This window comes from Falco biarmicus, chromosome 5 (genome assembly GCF_023638135.1).
Source record: "Falco biarmicus isolate bFalBia1 chromosome 5, bFalBia1.pri, whole genome shotgun sequence".
NCBI lineage: Eukaryota > Metazoa > Chordata > Aves > Falconiformes > Falconidae > Falco > Falco biarmicus.
The window spans coordinates 55,328,463-55,350,806 of record NC_079292.1 but is presented as its reverse complement, the minus strand read 5'-3'; the positions used below and the strand labels follow the sequence as shown (position 1 = coordinate 55,350,806).

Below are 22,344 nucleotides of genomic sequence, written 5' to 3'. Positions count from 1 at the left end.
TGGCAAACTTTCAGAGGCTATATACCATAAAGTTTTACATATACATGAGATTTCCTGGAACTCATTAACATATGCAAGTGTCTGGTCCCCAAGTGTAGTCGTCTCTCCTGGTGATCTCTCAGTGGTCTCCGGGGTCTTCTATTGTTGCTGTTCTTTTGTAACTTTCTTTATGGTCCTGCCCATCTCTGTAAAATGAGATTATTCAGTCACCTCCTTATCTCACAACCATCCCACAACCACTCAAGCCTCTTTTGTTAAGGTAAGTATGGCGTTTAAGACATCTTACTTGTTCTTGGGCCTTAACCCTTTCCCACTCAGTGCCTTAGTACACACTGGTTTAAAGGGAACTCACACATTTTATCAGGGCCTGAGATAAAAAGCCATATCACACAAGTATCCTTGACCTGTGTTCCTGTACTGACAATGACTGCTTTTAAAAATAGATGCAATGTTTCTGCTCTAGCTCCTACAGATTGATTATTACAACCTGACCAAGTTCTATGGCACCGTGAAGATAGACACCATGATCTTTGGAGTGATTGAATACTGTGAAAGAGGTTCGCTGAGGGTAAATAATTTTGCAGATCTCCTTCCACCCCCAAATTATCAAATTTCAAAGTAAAAAAAAAAATATCCCTATGTCTGTGTTTCTGGCCCTCATGCAGCAGCTATGGACTGATGGTGGTGGCACTTTCTGGCTCTGAGTTTCCTCTCCCTTGATCAGTTGTCTCCAGCCTTTCCCCAGGTGCTGCTGCAGCTGCCATCTGTTTGATGGTTCTCAGCAGCCAGAGGATGAGGTGAGGTGCAAGCAAGGAAAGTACAGGCAGAGCTCTGCCCAGGCAACAGCAACAGCCGGTATTTGTATCGTGTCCCCTATTGGGAGCATATGGGATATAACATTTTATTTTTGAAGCTGTAGCTGTTGTCTCTGCTGATATCCTTGTGGATCCCACAGTGCCCCCAGAGTGTGAAAGGATAGAAAAAATAATATGTTCGATATTATTAAGGGATAAACACTTTGAGGCTGGAATATGGCAATTCCTGTGTTGTAAGGGACTACAATCCTTCATTTTTGTTTATAAAAAGAAGTGGTAAATTGATGCCTCACAAAAGTTGTGGAAAGACTTATGGTTTATTACTATCGATGTTGTTTCAGTGCTAATCATGAAGTAATGGTGGCATCAACTCTTCTGCAGACACACGTTGTCTCTGCTTCTGAGTTCATACAAAGGCTCTCGTCAGTAGCGGTGGTTTCTGGAACAAATTCACAGCAAGGCAGCAAAATAACAGCTCTCTATATACTTCCCTTGTAAACAGGCATACTCATGGAGGTTTACTTTTAGCAATGGAAATCATAGTGGCTCGAATAACTGCAAGTGAATGGCACTTCAAGATAAAGGAACAGTCTAGTCGGAATTTATAAGGCCATAAGTAAATTGATAGGAAATGGACTGTGAGCATAAAACACAGAAATTCCTTTCCCTTCCTCTTGCACACCTTGCTCATTTCTGTCTCAGCTGTTTTGTTTTATTAAAGACTCAGTGTTAAGAGCAAATTTACAATTTACCTTTAATTTTCAATTTACCATAAAATCCTCTTTTCTGCAGTCCCCACTTCTCTAGCTCTGTGTAAACCTAAAACATATTTTATATTACCTGTTTTCTTAGTCAAGTCCTGCTTCAGTGCATGTACTTCCTGTAAAAAATGAAGGGCTACCTCTTCCAGTTGCTGGTTGAAAGGCTGTGTGATTTAGGTACTCATGTATCATTATCTACTTTTTTCCTGATGTAGGTTAGAACCGTTCTTTTCTTCTCTTGACAGGATGTTTTAAATGATAAAATCTCCTACCCTGATGGCACCTTCATGGACTGGGAATTTAAAATCTCTGTCATGTATGATATTGCCAAGGTAAGCAGGCTGCTGACAGTGTAATGTTAAGCAACCTGTCCTGTCTTGTAAAACTGAGCTTCTGGAGAAGGGCAGCTCTCAAGATCTTTCCTTGCTAAAGCTGTATGCCCTTCCGCTCTTTCCTCCTCTGGGGACAGGTATATGAGGCAGGAGAAGCCAGCAGTTGTCAAACTGTAGGAGGAAATAGGGGCCAGAGCTGGCTTTGGGCTATTTATAAATAAAGAAATGAAGTATGCCCCAAAGAAATGTGACCCAAAGATCAGAGAGTTACAGTCTGTTGACCAGTGGCTCTGATTAGTAGGGCTTGTGCAGTCACAAGACCTGCAAAACACACTGTCCTGTGGCTGCAGGTAAGGCATACAAAGGAAAACTGTTTTTTCAAGTTATGGAATTATTGTAATCTGTATCCAGAGATGAGATCAACTTTTTCTACACAAACTGTTTATTTTGCATCCTGATTTTCTCACTCACTAGAGTCACCAGAGCTATCAATTTCAGGCAGTTTAAAAGGGAAGAAACCAAGACTGTTTTTCAGTAGTTTTCAACAGATGTTTGCATTTTAGGTCCTTGTGGTAGGAAGAATCAATATGCACAGTAAAGGAAATTTTATTCTACATTAGAGACTTGTATATGTTTAGCTGGTAGTTAAAGAGCCTTTATAATTCACAGGTATAAAAATTCATTACATCTCTGCATGTAATGTAGAGATTTAGCTCTGCCTTTTTGTTAGTGCTCAGCTGCTCTCCTCTTCCTATTGCTAGTCTGCAGCTGGGACAGTCCTCCCATTTCCCTACATGCATCAGTTCAGATTTGGTCTCTGTGATGAATGACTCCACTGTGTCTGTTCTAAACATATTGAAAATCTTGCTTTTTATTAAAGCCCTCTTAATCCAAACTGTCACAGTTTGTTGACCTTGTTAATGATTTTCAAGTTCAGTTAACATTCAGCATTAAGTTTAATTTTAAATAGCATCAGTGGAGTTTCTCTTCCTCCTCATAGCATATAAAAAAAACAGGGTATTTTTTAACCCTTGGCAATTCACCTCCAGATATTTCCTTAGAAAATAAGGACCAGTAGCAGCTCTGTTTATTAGAAGGAGAGAGAAATCCTGGTCCCTCTGAAGGGAGTGGCCAAATGCCCAGGGACTGCACTGAGACCAGGACTTAACAACTAGTCATTCACTGCACTGTTGGTGATGGGGACATGGTGTCTGAGGATGGGTGGCACACCACATCTGTTCTGTGGAATGGCTCCTGACCATTACTAGCCATATTAGTAGAGACAGTTCACAAAATCTTCCTGAAAACTTGTACGTACCTAGGAATATCAGGAAACTTACTGTTATTTGGACGATCTGCCAGCCTCTCCTATTCCTTGATCTGACACTGTGGTGAAGCTTCTGGGACCTAGACATTTCCATGAAGTTCTTGTATCGCTTTTCCCAAACAATAAGTCTCCCAACCTCCAGGCACCCTATTTTTACTCTAATGGCTTCTTGCTTTACATAAGTCACTTCATAGCCCTTCAGCTCCAGTTCCTCTCATCTTAGTATCTGCCCTTTTAAAGTCCAGTCCCAGCTCTTCAGGCTGTTAAAATCCCTATTACCAGCTCCTGCAGTTCCTTTGCCTTCTGTTTGATACACTTCTTCCTCTCCACACCACCACTTCCCTACATGCTGTTTTTACTGTTGCCCAAATAGTTCTTGTACTTTGTGTACTCTTCATCTGGTTGCTGCATCAGTGTTTCTGAACAGAGGCTGGATCCTTTCTGTCCCCTGGTACAGCTAGCTGAGCAGCGGCTGTTCCTCGAGTAGCCCCTAGTCCTCTAGCAGAGATGGGGAAGGCAAAAGCAAAGGGGAAGAAGCCCTAAATCTGCCCTATTTACCCTTTTTTTTCCTTTGGTTTTTTTCCTCTTTTTTTTTCTCTCTCTCTTTTTTTTTTTTTTTTTCTTTCTCTATCTTTGCTATCTCTAGGTCTGATGGCACCACCTGTAGCTACATGGATTTGGCTACATGTGACCAAAGAGCTCTGATGAAAGCTCTGCTAAGAAGGAATTGCAGTAATGAAGCCTTACAGTTATTAGTGCATACACTGTCGTTGCAACGCTATTTATTAAATGAGGCGCTGCTGCAGGATATTGTGCAAGGGATTGTAATATTCTTGCATTGTGTCAGTAAAAAAGTTCTCAGAACTAAAGCTTCAGAGTTTCAGCATGGAGGAATGCTTCAAGGATTTAGGACTACTGCACTGAAAGTCATTATTAATTTTTAAAATCACATGGCAGATTCTTAATACGTTCTGTGTTTTCAGGTAGGTGGAAGGAAAGAGACTAATTTTATCAGGTACATCTGTATAACTTCTGCCTCCGGAAACTGTTAACAAGAAAGCCCTGGTATAAGCAAATCAAAATTACCTTTGCCTGCCATTTGATACTGAATCTGATTGGGAATTCTGCTGCAGCAATGGGTATATTTCCTGGCTGATGAAAGCAGGATCTGGAAAAAGGCACAGCTGGAGGAAATAGGACATAAAGCAGGCAAAACATCCTGGATAGTGTCATCAGGGCTGCAGGATAAAAAATGCTTAATCAAGAAATGTGTTCCTTGGATATAGCATGCACAATCTCAGCAAATTTTGGCATGGTCTAGATAGGTCCAGGGTAACCAGTCCAGCAACATTCTCCAGGGATTGCATCTCTTGCAGACTGCTCGTGTCTCAGACATATATCTACTGTGCCAAAACCTCAGCTCATGTCTTAGTGATCTCTTGTAGCATTTGCTGATCCATTCCCAATTACAGATATGCAGTTATTTGGAGAAAACCCAGCCTGTCATACAGTGTATTCAAGTCTGTCTACCAGTTGTCTTACAAGAGGATGAGCTATACATGTAGGAGTCTAAGTGGAAGACCATTCAGAGAAGAAACTAAACAGATATGACATACCTGTTCTGGCTTCCACAGAATATAGATTGTGCTTCATATACTGAGCTACAGGGAAAGACAACTATGGGAAGAAAAACAACTAGCAATAGGCTATAAGTAGGTGTCAACTTAAAGTAGTTTAGAAGAGAGAGATGAAACAATAAATAATAGCAAGAGGGTGCAAATTAGCATACCTACTCCCTTCTCCAGTTTACGCCCACTTACTAATGTTCTTTTGCTGCTGTGCCTCAGTGCTGCCCCCTTCTCATGTATTGCACCGTATTCAAGTGTTTTAGACAAATGAGATAAATTCAGAGGTGATGAGTAAAAAGGGGCAAACTACACACCTTTGTATACCTGTGTGTGTAGTGACTCAAGAGTCTGAATTCAGCTTAGGAAATAATACCTGAAACTGCATTGGCCAGTCCTCATGGTGCCCACTTCTGAGTTTAGCTCATGGATAGCTGATATGTATTGACTAGCACAGGGAGAACTATAATTAGTCAAGTCAGAAGAGATCTTTATGATTGTCTGTTCTGATCCCCTGCCTTACATAAGCCCTAGTGCATCACCTAACACACTCTGCATTGACTCCTTTTTAGTCCTCTGCTTTGCAGAAGAGGGTCTGCTGCAATGTTTCTGAACCAATCTCTGGTGTATGGTAATCTTCAAAGATGAGACAGACATAAAGAGCAATTCCCCTTACACCTATGGTGGCCATTGGATGAAAAAGCAGTTAGAAGCACTTTTTTTTAGCGTGACATTCCAACAAATCTGTACTATATTTATCAAAAGCGTGTTTATTGTAAGTGAAATCAAATTTTCTGTGGAAGGAAATTATTTTTCCTAATTGCTTAATTGTGTTCTAATCTCATAAAAACCCAAGATGCTATTTCAGACTTTACGTTAACTAACAGGAAGGATGGTCTTCCATGACATGATCCTTCTAATGATCCATCTCCTCATTTCTTAACATTGACTGTTACTGTCGTCTTGGAAAGTCTGCTCTGCAAAACAATATTTGTTTCCCTCCATGATGGGGAATTGTGATTTATGGATATACATTGCTGATGAAGACCATTTAATTATTTGGACAGATATTCCACTAATATTTTACATTCTTGTTGAGTCTAAGAACAGCTGCGTGTCTCACACATAGTCTTGCTTTCTTCCTCTTTTATTATCAACCACAGGGGATGTCCTACCTGCACTCAAGCAGAACTGAAGTCCATGGTCGACTCAAATCCACAAACTGTGTAGTAGACAATCGCATGGTAGTGAAGATCACCGATTTTGGCTGTAATTCAATTCTGCCTCCAAGGAAAGGTAAAAACAGTACCCAACTGGGCTCCCCTTCATGGTTTACAACCAAATGGGATTTTCTTACATTCATAGTCTAGTAGGGCCTAGTTACATCTTGTACACAGTACAAAACATACAATATGATTTTGTTTCTTGTAGCAGCCATCATACAAACGATATCTGAAACCCCTGTCTTAAATAACAAAAAGATTTTTTAGCAGGTAGAGAAAGAAATTAGGCAGTGTAGATGAGGAGGAAAGGAAAGGTGAATTTTCATCTTATAGTTTAGAAACAGATTTCATGTGGCTGAGATGCAAGAAACATTTTCAGCATCCAAGGCCTTCATATAAACAGCTCTCTTCAGCAGTAATGCTGAACTTGTGTGAAGGAAAAAAGGAGTTAAGTACCACAATCTTGTCATTGATCAGATGCACGTGTTACCACAATGCTCTGTGATTTAATTTAAATATTAACTCTTGTGACTCTGCTCATCCTTAAAAAATTTGTAATGATATGCAAAGATAACCTTAATGTTTTTCATTCCTTATGTAGGAATTTAGGAATATGTGTTAAATTAGACTGGAATAATTTAACAGCTTTTATTTACATTTTCTATGAGATGTCATATTCATAGGACATTTTTGTAAAATAGAGCACTCCTACTCATCTTTTCCTTCTTACTTGATCTTGAGTGAAAAGATGAGCCCATCTGAATCTGTGTAGTAGAGCTTGGGGTATAATAAACACAGCACTGTGCCGTAACTGCAGCATATGACCTGAGAAGAAACTGTCATTGCAATTGGGTTGAGAGAAAATTTTTACATTCAGATACAAACATGCTCAAGAGTAGCTATTAGAACATAAAAAAAAAGAGTAAGAAAAGAGCACTGAATGTAAATGCTCTATTCATTCTTCATTTTACAATTTTCATAATTAAGTTTATATTATTATTATTACATTGTAATGTATTTCTCTTCTTTGATTGCTTGTAAGTGGCCTCAAAATTTCTGGCTACTAGAATTCTTTCCTTGAAGAAAACTCACTGTTTCACAAGAGATCTACAGATGCATTGTGGCTGGATATTGCAGCCTGATACCATAACACCGTCTTCAGGGTCACTGTGTTCAGGTCACTGTTATGACACATCACCAGCATGTCATAACAAACTGTCGTATCATTCTGGTTTTGAGGCACAATGGTGCACTAGAAATGCAGATTAATAATTTATGTAGAAAGTAAGTCCTTATGAGCCGGTAATATTATGTCAGGCTCAAAAGCACTTGAGAATTATTTCAGTAGATTCATGGTATCAAGGCTGCTGGGAAATATTACAGTCCTCTCATCTGACATCTTGTATAACAAACTCCATGCATCTAGCTCAGCTTTTTTTGTTTTTTTCTTTAATAGCACTGGCATTCCTTGGTCTTCTACAAATGCATAGGCTATTAAGCCCATGAAAGGTAGTTAAATAAAGCAAGTTCAGTGCTGACAACCATAACTTTTCTGGAGGTGGAAAATAGTAGGGTCAGCAAATCCCAGACAGTTGAAAACTACCACATCAGGGTTTATCTAACCTGTATTGATGTCAGCTTCTCAAGAGAAACATTAAAGTAGGAAATAAACAGTACCATTGGGCTCTGGGTTTGATATGGAAAGAGTAAAAGGAGATACCACTATAGCAATGGATGCTCTGAGAAGGCTCACCCTTTTTGAATTACTTCTCTCCCTTTCCCCTTTATTTTGTCCCCTATTGCTCTCTGGATCTTCAGACCTGTGGACAGCTCCCGAGCATCTCCGTCATGCTGATGTATCTCAGAAGGGTGATGTGTACAGCTATGGGATCATTGCTCAAGAAATCATCCTACGCAGGGAGACCTTCTACACTGGACACTGCTGGGACAACAAAGGTAAATCCACAGATTTCTCCTCCATTGCAGCCTTCCAGGTTGGTGTAGCTGTAACTGGCCCATTCTCCACATTTTGTGAAAGGCATTGTCTCTGATAGCTGCTTGAACTGCTGCTTCTTTCACTGTGTGATGAATGAAGAGCTTGTTTGAAGGATCTCAGTTAGTGTCCTTATTTTTTCTGCAAATAAAGTTTGCACTGAGTTTTCTTGTCTTTTCTCCTCCCTCCTCACCTCGGTTACATCATTACAGAAGTTAACATTATACAATGCTGTCCAGACTCACTGTAACATTCAAAGGCCACAAAGTTTTTTCTATTATGAGTTGTGCACATGTAATAAGTCACTCATATTAGGCATTGTAAATCAGCAATGTCAACAAAAATAACAAAAAAGCAGCATGACACAAGAACAGTTGGCATTTTAGAACTGGCAATTAGACTTTATTCAAGCCTGTCAAAATTAACTTTAGTCATTTAACTTCTGTCAGAAAAAAGCATCTCCTCTGTAGTGCACCCATTAAACTCCATTTTGTGCATTTTGTGACATTGTTCGTGAATGACTAACTGCCCAGGTAATCCCAGTTCCCAGAATGCAGGCATTACTATATATTAGAACTGACATAAAAGCATGTGTGGGTTTGGGATTTTTCTAGTGACAGTTACCAACAACAAGTCTAGACATTGCCTTTACCTCTGAATCATTCTGATAGATCTGCCTCACATTTGTTAAAACATCTAGAGCAGCAGCTGGACAGCCTAATAGCTCTTTTCCTGAGTTATATTTGAGAACAACTTCTGGGGCAAGTTCATCATCCTACATTATCTCAAATTTATGTTCATATTTGAGGAAACACAGTATTTCACATCTCAAACCCCTTAATATAAATATAAACCTAAAACATATTAGATGTGCTTCTTCCCCTTCAAGCAAATTCTTTGGACTCCATGCTTAAGATAAGGTAGAGAAAATAAGTCTTTCCTTTTTCTTGGGAAGAGGCAGGCACAATCCTCATGAATGCAAGGATTTAAAAAATATCACAAAAATAGATAAGGGAATGAAAAATGCTTTTCCTTGCCCATTTTGACTTGCAAAACAAATCCATAGCAAACTACACTTTTTTAACTGCGCTGAGCAGTTGCAGTCTTTCTGTGTTATGTTAATGGTTATTAAGTTAGCCTCAGACAGTGTTTCTGGGCTCTTCTGAGGTGTGGTGGCATCCTCACTGCTTTTTGACCCTGGCTGTCACAGTCACGATCTGGTTCCTTGTTTCAACATTGACCTGTTTCTTAACACTGCATTTTGTCATTTTAGAAAGACTGTCCCTTTCAAATAGCATTAGGTTAATCCATCCAACTGAAAAACTTTTTAGCACCTTTTAGCACCTCTAGGTGCTGTTGTTGGAGATGGTCACATATATCAGCACGTTTAGTAAGACAGCAATAAACTTACTGAGCCTGAAGCCTGTTTGGTAAGTCTGGATGCAGTGTAACTTGAACAAAAATCTGCTTTGTGAACTTCAGCTGAAATTTCAAGTTTTCCATTCAGTGAGGAGGGTGGGTTTCTTCCCAGAGCTTTTTCCTTAAAAGCATTAGTAGATGCCTAAGATATATATTGCTGATCTAATGGATTCTGGTATGATTTTTGAATAGGCAATTTGAGTAAATGCGTTCAGCCTAGTTTCAGCAGTTCATCAAATGTCATGTAACAGAAAGGAATGAGTGTTATTATATATTGCTGAAGTGGTTCCTCATTTACATGTCTGGATTCATTCATTAGCCAAGATGAGGCAGCAAAATGGTGGACCATACTCATGCAAACACTTTTGAATTTTTTTTGTGGCATCATCTAATTTAGGAAGAGAGTAGCTCAAACTCGGGATGACCATTTACAAATATCTAACATAAAAAAAGGGAAAGGGATACCAAATTAGAGTCAATGGTAAAGGGCAAAGAAATGTCCCTTTTGCATGTTAGATTAATTTGTTTTTTAAGTCTCCTGCAGAAAGTCTCTCAATGGCTAGGCTATCAGAATTTAATCTCTGCAATTTATAAGACATGACATTGTTATTTCAGGACAACTGATATAACCGCTTCGCCAGGACTTCACTGGCAGTAGCAAGGACTGTGTTCAGATTTTAAAAGAGTTGCTTAAAAACCCCTGTACTTAGCCTCCATCCACCAACTTAGGAAAATTAAACTCAGCTTCCAGGTACTCAGTGAGACAATTTGCTCAGCCTGCAAATATGTATAATCAACTTAACATAAAATAATGTTGCTACTAATGAGAGAAAAGAAGTCCCACAAAGGCAATGGGCATACAGAACTGGATTTCTAATGTATAGAAGTAACTAGGTCATAGTTCTCTTCACTGACTTTTTTGCAAGACAGCTGTTAGGCCAGCTGGTTGCTCCACTCTTCTGCAGAAACACCTCATTTGCTGCTCATATTGTGAAATCTTGTCATGTACCAATGCTCAGTTCAAGCTGCCTCCTTGTTTCACTGCTTTATGCCACTGGCTAATTGCAGTGTTGCTAACAGTTGCTGTTACTTCCGCTATCAGGTGTATGCACAGTGTGGAAATCCAACACATACCTCTTGTATACATGAGACTTACACAGATTCTTCTGTCTCTTAGCCCACAGAAGTCTTCTTAGGAGTCTCTACACTCCGTAGCATGTGGGGGACTCAAGTCTGCTCTTTCTCTAGTCTGTAATTTCTGTACTACAAAGCTGGAAGCTGCTGCGTCTTTTTAAGGTGATCATGAACACTTGGCATGCTTAGGCATCCCTAGCTGCTCTAGACTTGCACATACCATCACAATTACAAACCCTCCTCATCTCATTATATGCTTCCTTCAGTAAAATTGTGTCCCAAACATAATCAGACATTATTAATAAATGTATTTCATCCTTGTTCACAGATCTCTTTCAGTTTCTCTCCCTCAAAGGTAAAAAATTGCTTGTCTTATTTAACTCCCTCTGGAACTCTTGAGGTCTGGAGGAGAAGGACAAAGACATTTTTGCTTTAGCTTTCACTTACTGTGCTTAAATTGATTTGTGCAAATGCAGCCTGCATTCTGATCTGTTCAGATTCCAAATAACTTTCAAAGAATGGGTTTCATGAATAAGAGGACAAAATGAGTTAACAAATGCAGTGTTTTTAAACAATATACATTAATAGCCTAGTTTTAAGGAAGCTGAACATCTGCAGGATGAACTGCTGTGATAAAAATTGTATGTCTCCACACTTTTGATGAAGTCACAATGGGCTTTTCACATTGTTCTTTACTATAGCTATATACCTCATGCTGAGAGGCACACTAATAATGCCTAACATTCATTTGGGAAGATGCTATAACTGTGTCTACCATGATCAATAAATACTCATGTACATTCCTATTCATTTTGCTTTCAGGGGCATTCAAGCCAGCTTGTTTTGATCTTGTGACATTTAGATATTTAGACATTATTAAATATCACAATTAGACATTGTGATATTTAGAAAAGCTCCAAAGTTGAAATTTGTATCAAAATGAGAGAACTGTCTTCAAGGCTTCTGTTTGTACAGTAACTTGTAGCATCATAGGATGCTATCTGCAAGCAGCATCCTTCTTGTGGTTGTTTTTTTTGTTTTGTTTTGGTTTTTTTTTTTGTTTAAACCTTCCATCTTTTTCCTGTGTTAGAGAAACTTTACAGAGTGGAGAGTGGCAAAGGAGTGAAGCCTTTCCGACCAGACCTGACCTTGGAAACAGTGGGAGAAAGACAGGTGGAAGTAAGCTATTGATTAACTAAGCCATTTTCTGGGTGAAGGGCAGAAGTCCTGGCCAAACTAGAGGTCATGATCATGGGAAGATGAAAGCTATGCACATTTTAAGCCAAATGCCCTAATATCATGGGAAAAAAACAGTATTCTATAGTTGTTGCCAGTGAAATTAAATACAACCTAAGAAAAATTATTTCACTGGAAAGAAATGGACACTTACATGGTGCCACTCTTCTGACCTATTTTAGATATCTTTCAGGTGGGATGAATCACACCTCTTTCCACTGACTATATACCTCTAAGGCTTCTTGCTCCAGTGAAAATGACTGTACTGTAGACGTCCACATATTCAGCAATGAACCCCATTATTTTTGGCTAAATCACCAGTTTTAGAAAATTCCCAAACTCAAGATACTGGAAATATAATTACACAGCATTTAGCTCCATGTCAATAACTGTATCTGCATATCATGTCAATAACTGTATCCAGCTGCAAGACTGGATCCATTTACTTGGCTTTCATTTATGCATTGCAAATTCAAGTTAAGATCATGTTGCTAGTCACCACAGAGTTAAGTTTAAGATGCCTGCAGTGAGTGTCCTAACCATAGATTCAAAACGGTTAGTCACACATTTTAATATGTTGCCAGTCAAGAGTAACCGGAAATTCCTTAATGAACCAGTGCTGTTTAGCACCATTATCCTTCTATGTCCCTTACTCAGGTGGACTTCCCTTAAATTTTTGTTTGAAGGTGTATATGCTAGTGAAGAGCTGCTGGGAGGAAGATCCGGAGAAAAGGCCTGACTTTAAGAAAATCGAGAGTACTCTGGCTAAAATTTTCAGGTGAGCAGCAGGAGTACCATTTTTTAGAAGGTTCCAAACTCCTCCTAAGTATTAAAAAACTCGTATTTTTAAGTGTGTAAGCTGATGTGATTATGATTCAGTCAGTGGAAAAACTGAGTGTTTTCACTTAGATCCTCTTCTGTTCTTTGGTGGCAAAGTAGGCAAGCATGTGTGTATGTATACGTACATGTGTGTGCATGAGAATCTATGCATGTGTTAGCTGCGTGAGGGTAAGACAATCACTATACCTCAGATTGGTACATTGTGAAAGTAGCAAGCTGGATAGTTAGAGATTTAAACGATTCAAGTAATTCACCCCCTGTCTCTAGTTGAGAGTTGGATAGTGACTCATGTCATCCAAGTTTCAGGAAACGAACGCACATAAATGTTTGGAGGATGATTAGAAAGTTTGGATGAGCTGGGTTGTGCCATAAATGAGTTTGGATGGTCGCAAATTAAGCTGACCAGAAGTGCTGTGTTATAACTCACCAGAAATATTAATTACAGAGTTTTGTTGGTATAAAGTTGTGGGATAATAAGGGCCATAGTTGAATAAACCCCGTGGGGTTATACAGGCCTTTCACCTGGACAGTGCTGCATTGTTCCTGCAGAGTTTGGTCTGAATTAATTATTTCAATGTCCAGCCAGTGAGCTTTTAATCAGTTCTCTTGGGAAATTGCTCTCCAATTTTTAAAGCTTTTCTCATCAACAAACCCCAGCAGTACTCACACAATTTTATACTTTACGTGGGCAGAAGGACAACTGCACTAAGCATAACTGAATGTATTGACTGAATAATCCTACTGCAGCTGAATAGAAAGATGTCCTGGTTCAGCTCCTAAGCCTCCATTCTACAAAAGCAAAGAGTTTGCCTCTTGCCACATGCAACACAGTGTTTTCCTCATGGAGGCTCTAAGATGGTGCATCCCTGACATAAATATTTGTATACAGTAAGAGTGATTTTAAGGTCCAGTTGGATACAATACTAATCTAACTGTTAGTCAGCCTGGCCCCATCTACTTTCAGACTGATTTGGTGAGTGCAGGTTGGCCAGACAAACAGGGGTTGTGAGTGGCTTGTTACTTACTGTACTTCTGCTTCCAGGAGTTAGTAGGCTGGAGTCTGCAGGATCTTGTGAGTAAAACCAGCCCAGGGGCTGCTAACTCTTCCATTGAATTGTTCCATCTTCTACACAGGCAGCCCCAAATTGTCTTAATTCTTCTGGCTGAAGTCTCCTTTTAAACGTTATATACATTTTTCTACCTACTATCTTAGCTTCCTCTCAGGATTTGAGCTTATCAGTTACTTTTTACAAATGAATGTTCATGGATTACCCAAGGTAACCTGGAGCTGACCTGATGTTAGCAGGGCTAGGTGATTTAAGGGTGCTTTAAGAATTACCATCTCCAAGTGACAGGCATGGATCACAGACTTTCAGTTCGTATACGTAAGCCCTCCAAGCAAGAAATGGAATGATGCACTTGAGGCACTTTGTATTCTAACTACATGGAAGCAGTTTTCCAGCTACACTGGAGAAGTTTTCTGTTGCTCCTTTTTTGTCTCTTTTTGACTTTCAACAATGTGCTTTCATCAACCTTACTTGTCTCCTGAGTATTTCTGTTATTCATAGTAACTACCATGGCCAGACAAATGAAAGCTACATGGATACCCTGATCAGGCGTCTACAGCTGTATTCCCGGAACCTGGAGCACCTGGTGGAGGAAAGGACAGAGCTATACAAGGCAGAGCGAGACAGAGCAGACAGGCTTAATTTCATGTTACTTCCAAGGTAACTGGCCAGGAAGATTTTCACTGGCATTTTATTTACATATATCGTCTGGTTCTTGGAGAGTGGGGTTTGGGATTAACGTTAATCTTCTATTTCCTTCCCCTCTAATCTGATCCTGCTAGGAAGGAAAGAAGAACAATCTGTCCCTGAGGTCTCCACCCTATGGTGGAGTTTCATGTCAAGATGGTACTGGGACCTGTTACTTTCCTCAGCCTCTCTTAATGCACAGGATCCTCCTGTCCAGCACAAACCTCTTTTTTCACTGCCCTCCTGGGAACACACAGATGTACAGTGATCCCACATCACAGAGTTCTGCTCCAGCACCTTGCTATGTAGAAAGAGTGACTCCAGCTGGAGAGCAGGAGTGCAGTCCAACTCCAGGCTGGGATTTAGCAATGCAACAGAGAAACTGAGGTGGTCTGGGCCAGACTGGGCTAGACGGATGCGTCAGGACAGGACAAATATTATTGATATTATAATATTGGTAATATCAGTGATTTTGGTATTGCATACATTTGGAATAGTAAAACTACCCTTGTATGTCACTACTAGTTTCAAGGGTATTTAAGTAGTCAGAGTATTGATTTTATGACTCTTCTTAAAAAAAATCTGTTCAATTCACTTTTGGGGAAAATTTGAAATGAGCTCATTGCGTGCACCATCAACAAGGAATCCATGTTTCCTTTCTCACACTGTTGTTCCTGCCACTCTATAATAGTTTCATTGTAGACGGAACACAGCATTGTGCAACACCTATAACCTTCTCAGTCTCTCAATTATTCTCCTCAGATACCTCCACTAGGAACAGAGATTTTCCTGGATTTAGAAATGCAAGAAAATTAAGGTCCCTCTGAACAAATATTGACTGTCATGGTATTGAATCTTTGTTCCATGAAATTATCAGACTACAATATCTCATCTGAAATCAGGATGAGGCAACGTAATTATCAGGATGAAATTACTTCTGTGCTAGTGAAACAGAAAAATATGTCTGTTTTTACTTATCATGTAGGTAGAATGTAGGTCTACAGGTCAGAAGATTCAGAATGTCAGTTTTAAATTTGACTCAATATCCCTATTTCTGAACTTAGCCAAGAATCTCAGTTGTCTGTGCCTCAGTTTCCTCATGGCTATTAACACACTTGGATTTTGTAAGGCTGTAGCGCATTAATTAACATTAATAAGTGCTTTGAGGTCCCTGGCTGAAAGGCATTATGGGCATCTAAAATGCAATTACAGTGGCAGTTTTCAGCAAATTATTGTGTGTTTCTTGCACAGAAAGCAATGATGTGGTTGGGTTGCATGAACAAATACCTCTAATACGAAACATTACTCATCTTTCTTCCTGCCTTCTCTGCTTCCACAGGCCGGTAGTAAAGTCTTTGAAGGAAACTGGCCTGGTAGAACCAGAGCTATTCGAAGAAGTCACTATCTACTTCAGTGATATTGTTGGCTTCACCACACTCTGCAAATACAGCACACCTATGGAGGTGGTAGATATGCTGAATGATATCTACAAGAACTTTGACCACATTCTTGACCATCATGATGTTTACAAGGTGATTTGCTTTTGCTCACTTAACCAGGGGACACAAATAAAATTGAATGTTGTGGTGGATTTGCGAATCTGCCTTCTAAGCAAAGACAAAAGAGAGAAAACCAGGTCAAGCTTACCTCATTTCAATATGCTTTTAGTGTGCCTGCTTATACCAAATTTTCTATACTGGCTGGTCACATATTCATTATCTGGAATGCTGGGTACAGTTATTAACAGTCAAAAAGGTGTTAGCTACTTTCAACTATTAACAGTCAAAAAGGTGTCAGCTACTTTCAACTATTTGATCCTGCTGTCCAGGGAAAAAATGTTTAATCATGAACAACAGGATCTGATAGACTTTCTGCTTTTAACTAAATGTGTAATTTGCTGTGTTTGCAGGTAGTGAGTTCTAGTTTTATTTCCACAGGTGGAGACCATTGGTGATGCTTACATGGTGGTCAGTGGTTTACCAAAGAGGAATGGCAACCGGCATGCAGTAGACATCTCCATGATGGCTCTGGACATCCTCAGCTTCATGGGATCTTTTGAGCTTAGACATTTGCCGGGTCTGCCTGTTTGGATCCGCATTGGAATTCACTCTGGTACACAGTAGTGCTAGACCAGCAGTAACAATGTTGCCTTGTTTCTCAGCAGAACAGACATCCATAGAAGGTCTGGTAGCACATCACACCTAACTGCTCTCCTCATGAGGAATTAGGTTGAAAACAATGTATCTGGTGGAAGAGCAACAGAAGTAAATAAGCCACTGGTTTGTTCCCCTATAAGTGAAATAGCCCGTTCATTCTTAAGTCAGTAGCTAGGAAGAGCAATTGCCATTGTTCGTGGTATGATTAAGCCACTTGTATGAAATAGGCCTTCATAGATCACTTTTCCCTGACCAAAGCAGAGATCAGCCATGGCCAGCTATGTTTGTCTAGCCAAAAAATGCAGGCCTGCATTTTATGCTTTTGGAGGCAAAAGTTCTGTCAAGCTTATGTAGGAATAAATGTTTCAATTTATCCATAAAAATACTTTTTATCAAGGGGGAACTGCAAAGAGCTCAACAATCCCAAGCACTTTGGGAAATTTTATCTTTATATTTCCTCTTGTTTCAACAAAACAACTGAACACTAGCTACCAAGGGAGGAACACATCAGTGAAAGTAACCGAGGCACTGGGGAACTGCTTGAGGCACCACTATGCACCCCTCCATAATTAAGCTTATTCTCTTTTTCTCTTGCTTCCAAACCTGACAGTTAGTAACTGTACTTTTTCTGTGCAGAAATTGTGTTTAAATACGATTAGCACTGTGCATCTATGTCCTTTTTATGCTTTTATTGGATTATGCAAGACTAAGAGCTAGGTTTGGTTTGGAGTGGAAGGGGAGACTAGGAGATACTTTGGGAAGTGAGGTACAGAGTATTGCCATTGGTGAGGAACACAGAGCTCCAGCAGTCCCTGCAGTACTCTGCAACAGTGAGACACCAAAAACAGTCTCTTGATCCACCTTTTTTCATTCTCTGCATCCCACTTCTAGGTCCATGTGCAGCTGGTGTGGTTGGAATAAAAATGCCTCGTTACTGTTTGTTTGGAGATACTGTGAACACAGCTTCACGGATGGAATCCACAGGCTTGCGTAAGGATTTAATTTTAGCTGTCAGTGTAACAAGGCCAAAGGTTATTGGTTAGTTTGTGACTGAAGTGTCTGTTTTCAGCTGAGAACAATTTTTAATCAGCTTGCAGAAGTTTTAAAGATGCAGAAGCCCTATTTTTTTTGATTACCAATTATTTCACTGTTCAGCTGGGCAATGAAGAATTGTTCCTTGTTCATGTTTTAGTGCTGGTTAACAGGGAGTACGTAGGCTGGATCACTGGCTGAGTTCCTTTGGAAGGTATAATACTTGTGTGCCTGGAATTTAATTTTACTTTATGAATTGTAGGTATTTGTTCAACCTAGAATTGTATTATAGCTTTGTTGTGTAAATATGTTGACTGTATATGCTATATATTTTAAGTTGAAGCAATTAGGTCTTCAACTTCACCATTAAGGAACTGTACCAAGAGCCATTTTGTCTTCCTTCTGCACAGTGCCTTCACATGACTATTCTCTCTGTAGGTTACTCCCAGCTATGCTCTTTTGGCATCTGAATATTACAGATACTATAGTCACCTGTATTTCAGGTCAATGGCTGTACCAGCTATTCTTCCCTAGATACAGTGCTATGTAGTGGAGTCAGATTTTTTGTGCATTGATGTAACTGATTCTTATATAATTAGACTCTCAGAATTTATGTTGATAATAATTGGAGGAGCTTCTGCTATAGCACCGGCTTTCATATATACAATATCATTATGTGGTATATCTTCAGGCTGAGCTTTCATTGCCTCTTAATTTTTTAGCTTTAAGGATTCATGTAAGTGGTTCCACTATCAACATCCTGAAAAGAACAGACTGCCAATTCCAGTATGAAGTGAGAGGAGAAACATACTTGAAGGTAACCTTTACAATATGCATGCATGAACACAGACTACTAGAGGGATAATACAGAAGTATATTATATAGCTGAGAGTACCCTACAACTTGATTAACAGCTGGGGAACAAGGGTTACAGACCAACTGGTATCACAGTCTCTAATGGTGGAAGACACTTCTATAAAGACAAAACAATGAAGAGCTCCCTAAATCATAAATTAAAGCAACGTAAAGATGTGGAGAATAAATGAAACATACCATTTGTAATAGAAAATTGTGGAGTGAATTCATCTGATGGAAGGGAAGAGGAATCTATTGTTAATTTGCTCATGCTCCCATATCTGTCTATCTACCAATCCATTTATTTACACTTGGCAGATGTCTGTGCTTGGGAGCTGATGGCAGGCAGCACAGCTCACCTCTCCCACAGTGTGTGTTTCAAGTCATGGAACAAGGGAGTGGGTGCACAGCTGTATCTCCATTCTTGTTCTTCTCACATCTGATTTTTAAACCTTTGCTGTGAGCATCAGTTACTGAAAACAAGCAAAGACAAACACAGCACGATGTGCAATGCAGCATTATTTAAATAAATTAACAACAGGAAATTACATTCTAATCCTGAAATTGTGCTTTCTCTTCTTTTTCATACATATTTAGGGCAGAGGAACAGAGATTACCTACTGGTTGACGGGTACTGAGGACAAGAAATACAATCTTCCAACACCTCCTTCTGTGTAAGATGATCTTTATATGTTAAAAGGGAAGAGAAATTCCCAGTCTTTGCCCTTTAGCTTTCACTGTTCCTCCCTGGCACTTGTGGGGTTTTTTATACCACTCAGCTTGCCTTCAGCAGTTAGAGGCTCAACAGTATATGTGCATATAAACGTGTAAATATTCACGACATGGAACTATGCATGTGCTGAAGGTTATTTGTGTATATAAGTGCTCAACCTGTTCATTTCCTTGGAAGGGAATTAAGACTTATAGGACAATTGCTGATGTGCTAAGTGCAAGAGATGGACAGAAAAATTAAAAACATTAATATTTCCAAAATTTTAATCTTAATGGCACCTGCGTGTGACAATACAGTGAGAGGATAACTGCAACTGAATGCTCAGATCCCTGTTATGCCTGTGAGCTCTTGCAGGGGAATTCATAGGAGGGATGAAACTTGCAGGATTTTGAGCAGTATTCTGCTAGAAGAGGTGGAGAAAGCTACTGTAGTATTGCACAGGCACGAAGTCTTTCCAAATGGAACAAAAACTTACTTTCTAACACATAAGAGATAAGTTGTCAGGGAAGAAAAATGAGGTTGATATCTTGGAATTGAGCTATCATTTTGTATTAGTATTGAATAAAATATAGTAATAGTGGAGGTGCTGTTTGTTATAAACTACGCAAAATTGAAGTCAGGGTAGCTGGTTGCATTTACTTCATGTGTATTTTGCACACAAGTACTGCATTATTTCCTGCAAACTCATTAGATGTGTAAGTTCCTCACTTTCTGCTCTAAAATCCTGCATACAGTTGCTCTTTACTAAGTGGGAATTTGCTGCCGTCTGCTTTGAAATGACTGTGTTTCAGTACAACTTGAAGCAATTATATTGCAAACTGTATCTGCCAGATATGCTGGTATGTATCACCATTCCCTTATGGTGAAAGACATACGTAAAGTTACCACTTACTTCTACTGCAAAAGTTTTGAATCTCACACAATGTGTTCATTGCACAAATAAAATGTTTTGCTTGTTAATTCCTATGCACCTAAAAGAGAAAAGGAGGCTAAGAGAAAGCTAAAGGTTTTCTCAGGACATTTGCAAAACAGAAACAATCAAACTTTTAATCTACTACAGAATGTCACAAACTTTCTTTTTTTTTTAGTGGAAAGTACAAGTGTTTGTCTCTGTGCTGAGCAGGAAATACTGTCCAGCCTAATTCTATGATACATCTCTTTTATAAACTTAGAACTCCTTATTTTTAATTACTATGATCTGTTGAGACTATCAGAATTATAAAATTGGCAATTCTGGAATTCAACTATTGAAAGTACCTCTTGAGCTGGATCACTGTGGTCAGCGATGTTTTTGTTTTCACTTCCTCATATATGTTGTGACTGATAAAATTGCCCCTTAAAAATGTTATATGGGGGGTACTCCAGCAAAAGCCAGATACACTGCAGAAATTTATGAAAAGGTCGCAACTCTGTTACTGAAGCCCACTAGAAGTTAAATGGTGCAAGTGCTGGTGCCAGTAATGGTGTTGAGAGCTAGAATCTATTTTGATTAGGAGTGAATCTAATTAATGTCTTACTTTTTATGCAAATGATCAATTTTTTTAAGGTCGATAATGACACAGCTACACACCTCCTGTTCAGAGATTCTGATCCATGTCAACTGGAAAAATCACATGGAAATCCTGAATTCTATTCCCAAATCCAGAACCTGAATTTGGTTCTACCCACACATTTTATCAGTGGTGTGTGAATGTAATGAAGATAATCCTGGGATAGAAATGTTTAAAAGACACTGGAGATCTGGGGATCACTAAAAATGTGTGAACTGTTGATTTTTTTTTCCTGTTCTGTTGCTTTCAGGGAGAACCAGCAGCGGTTACAAGATGACTTAGCAGAAATGATAACCAATATTCTTCAGAAAAGGGAAAATGAAGGATCCAAGATGCAAGAGCTTTCACGGGTAGCTAGCTACCGATCAGGTACCCTGGAATACCTGCAACTGGTCAGCACAGAGAATTCTGCCACATATCTTTAGAACTGGATGTCTACTGTGACTCAAAAAGCTGCAGCAACTCTCTGGACTACTTCATGTGAAGGCTGGAGGCTTATAGCAGAAAGGAAATACCTTTTCAAGCATCCTTTCTACCATCCGACCTGCTATGAGTAAATCAAACCTCTCTCCACTGTAACATTGAAATTGTTGGATGACTTCAGTAGGACACATGCAGCCTGATTTGAGGTAAATGAAAATATCTGCACTTGAGTCTGGAAAATAGTTTGGGTTTTTTTGTTTTGGTTAGCTTTTTAAATGTGATAGCCAGTTCAATAATCCACTTCTAAAAATATTCACAGCAAAGCCTTAACTTGACATGATTTTTAAATGTTGTATTTAATTTGTAATTTTTATTTGAAGAAAGATTTGCTGTAATATATTTGAAAATAACATTAAACATATCATACATAAATCCTGGATATGTTTCCATTTTTCTGCTTCTGTTGTTTTCCCCTGTCTCTCACATGTTTTGTTAAATCAAGCTGACTTTGTTCAAGAGACAACACTTCTGTTATTTACCTTGGGAGATTACTCCAGAAGTTGTATGGTTTCTAAAGCTTTTCTGAATCTCTTGGGCCTGCAAAATGAAACTGGAAATCTTGCAAAACCACACACTTTCATATCTTTTCTCCACTTCTGCTTCTGCCTCCAAATCAGAAGTGCAACAGAAATGAAGGAAAAACTTATCTGAACTCCTTAAACCTCAGAAACTTTCAATTCAACTTTTGGATGAAATTTCACAACCAGGCAGAACTCAGGTTTACTCAGATGATTCACTCATTAACTGATATCATGGCATTTATACTAATAAACAGCTTTAAAAAGCAACCAAAGCACAAGGGACACGTGTAAAAGAAAATCAGCATTCATATGAAGAAATAACAACTAGTGAGTGAAATTTTTGCAAAGGCCTTTTGTGCATTGGTGGCTTTCAAAGCAGAGATACTTCTTTCACCATTGTCAAATCTTGGTCAGTTTTCAAACCATAAAATTCGGTGAAAAATAGTTCTTTTATGTACAGCATTTTTGTCCAAGTTAACAACTTAAATTTTTTTAAAAAGCACAAGCCAGTTGCCTGTTTTTTCTTTGTCAACCTAAACTGCCTTTGTAAGAACA

At 39.1% G+C, this 22,344-nt stretch overlaps 1 protein-coding gene across 1 annotated transcript in view; it reads left to right on the top strand.

Moving 5' to 3' along the window:
- The window catches only part of GUCY2C (guanylate cyclase 2C), a 48,319-nt gene extending 26,679 nt beyond the window's left edge, over positions 1 to 21,640 (top strand). The window contains exons 15-27 of the mRNA XM_056341836.1: positions 464 to 568; positions 1,822 to 1,908; positions 6,024 to 6,156; positions 7,902 to 8,039; positions 11,720 to 11,808; positions 12,552 to 12,643; positions 14,274 to 14,432; positions 15,799 to 15,991; positions 16,397 to 16,571; positions 17,507 to 17,605; positions 18,370 to 18,464; positions 19,100 to 19,176; positions 21,036 to 21,640. Coding sequence (XP_056197811.1) covers positions 464 to 568; positions 1,822 to 1,908; positions 6,024 to 6,156; positions 7,902 to 8,039; positions 11,720 to 11,808; positions 12,552 to 12,643; positions 14,274 to 14,432; positions 15,799 to 15,991; positions 16,397 to 16,571; positions 17,507 to 17,605; positions 18,370 to 18,464; positions 19,100 to 19,176; positions 21,036 to 21,210 — 1,617 coding nt within the window. The 3' untranslated portion in view covers positions 21,211 to 21,640. The remainder of the gene's footprint in view (positions 1 to 463; positions 569 to 1,821; positions 1,909 to 6,023; positions 6,157 to 7,901; positions 8,040 to 11,719; positions 11,809 to 12,551; positions 12,644 to 14,273; positions 14,433 to 15,798; positions 15,992 to 16,396; positions 16,572 to 17,506; positions 17,606 to 18,369; positions 18,465 to 19,099; positions 19,177 to 21,035) is intronic.
- Positions 21,641 to 22,344: the final 704 nt, after the last annotated feature.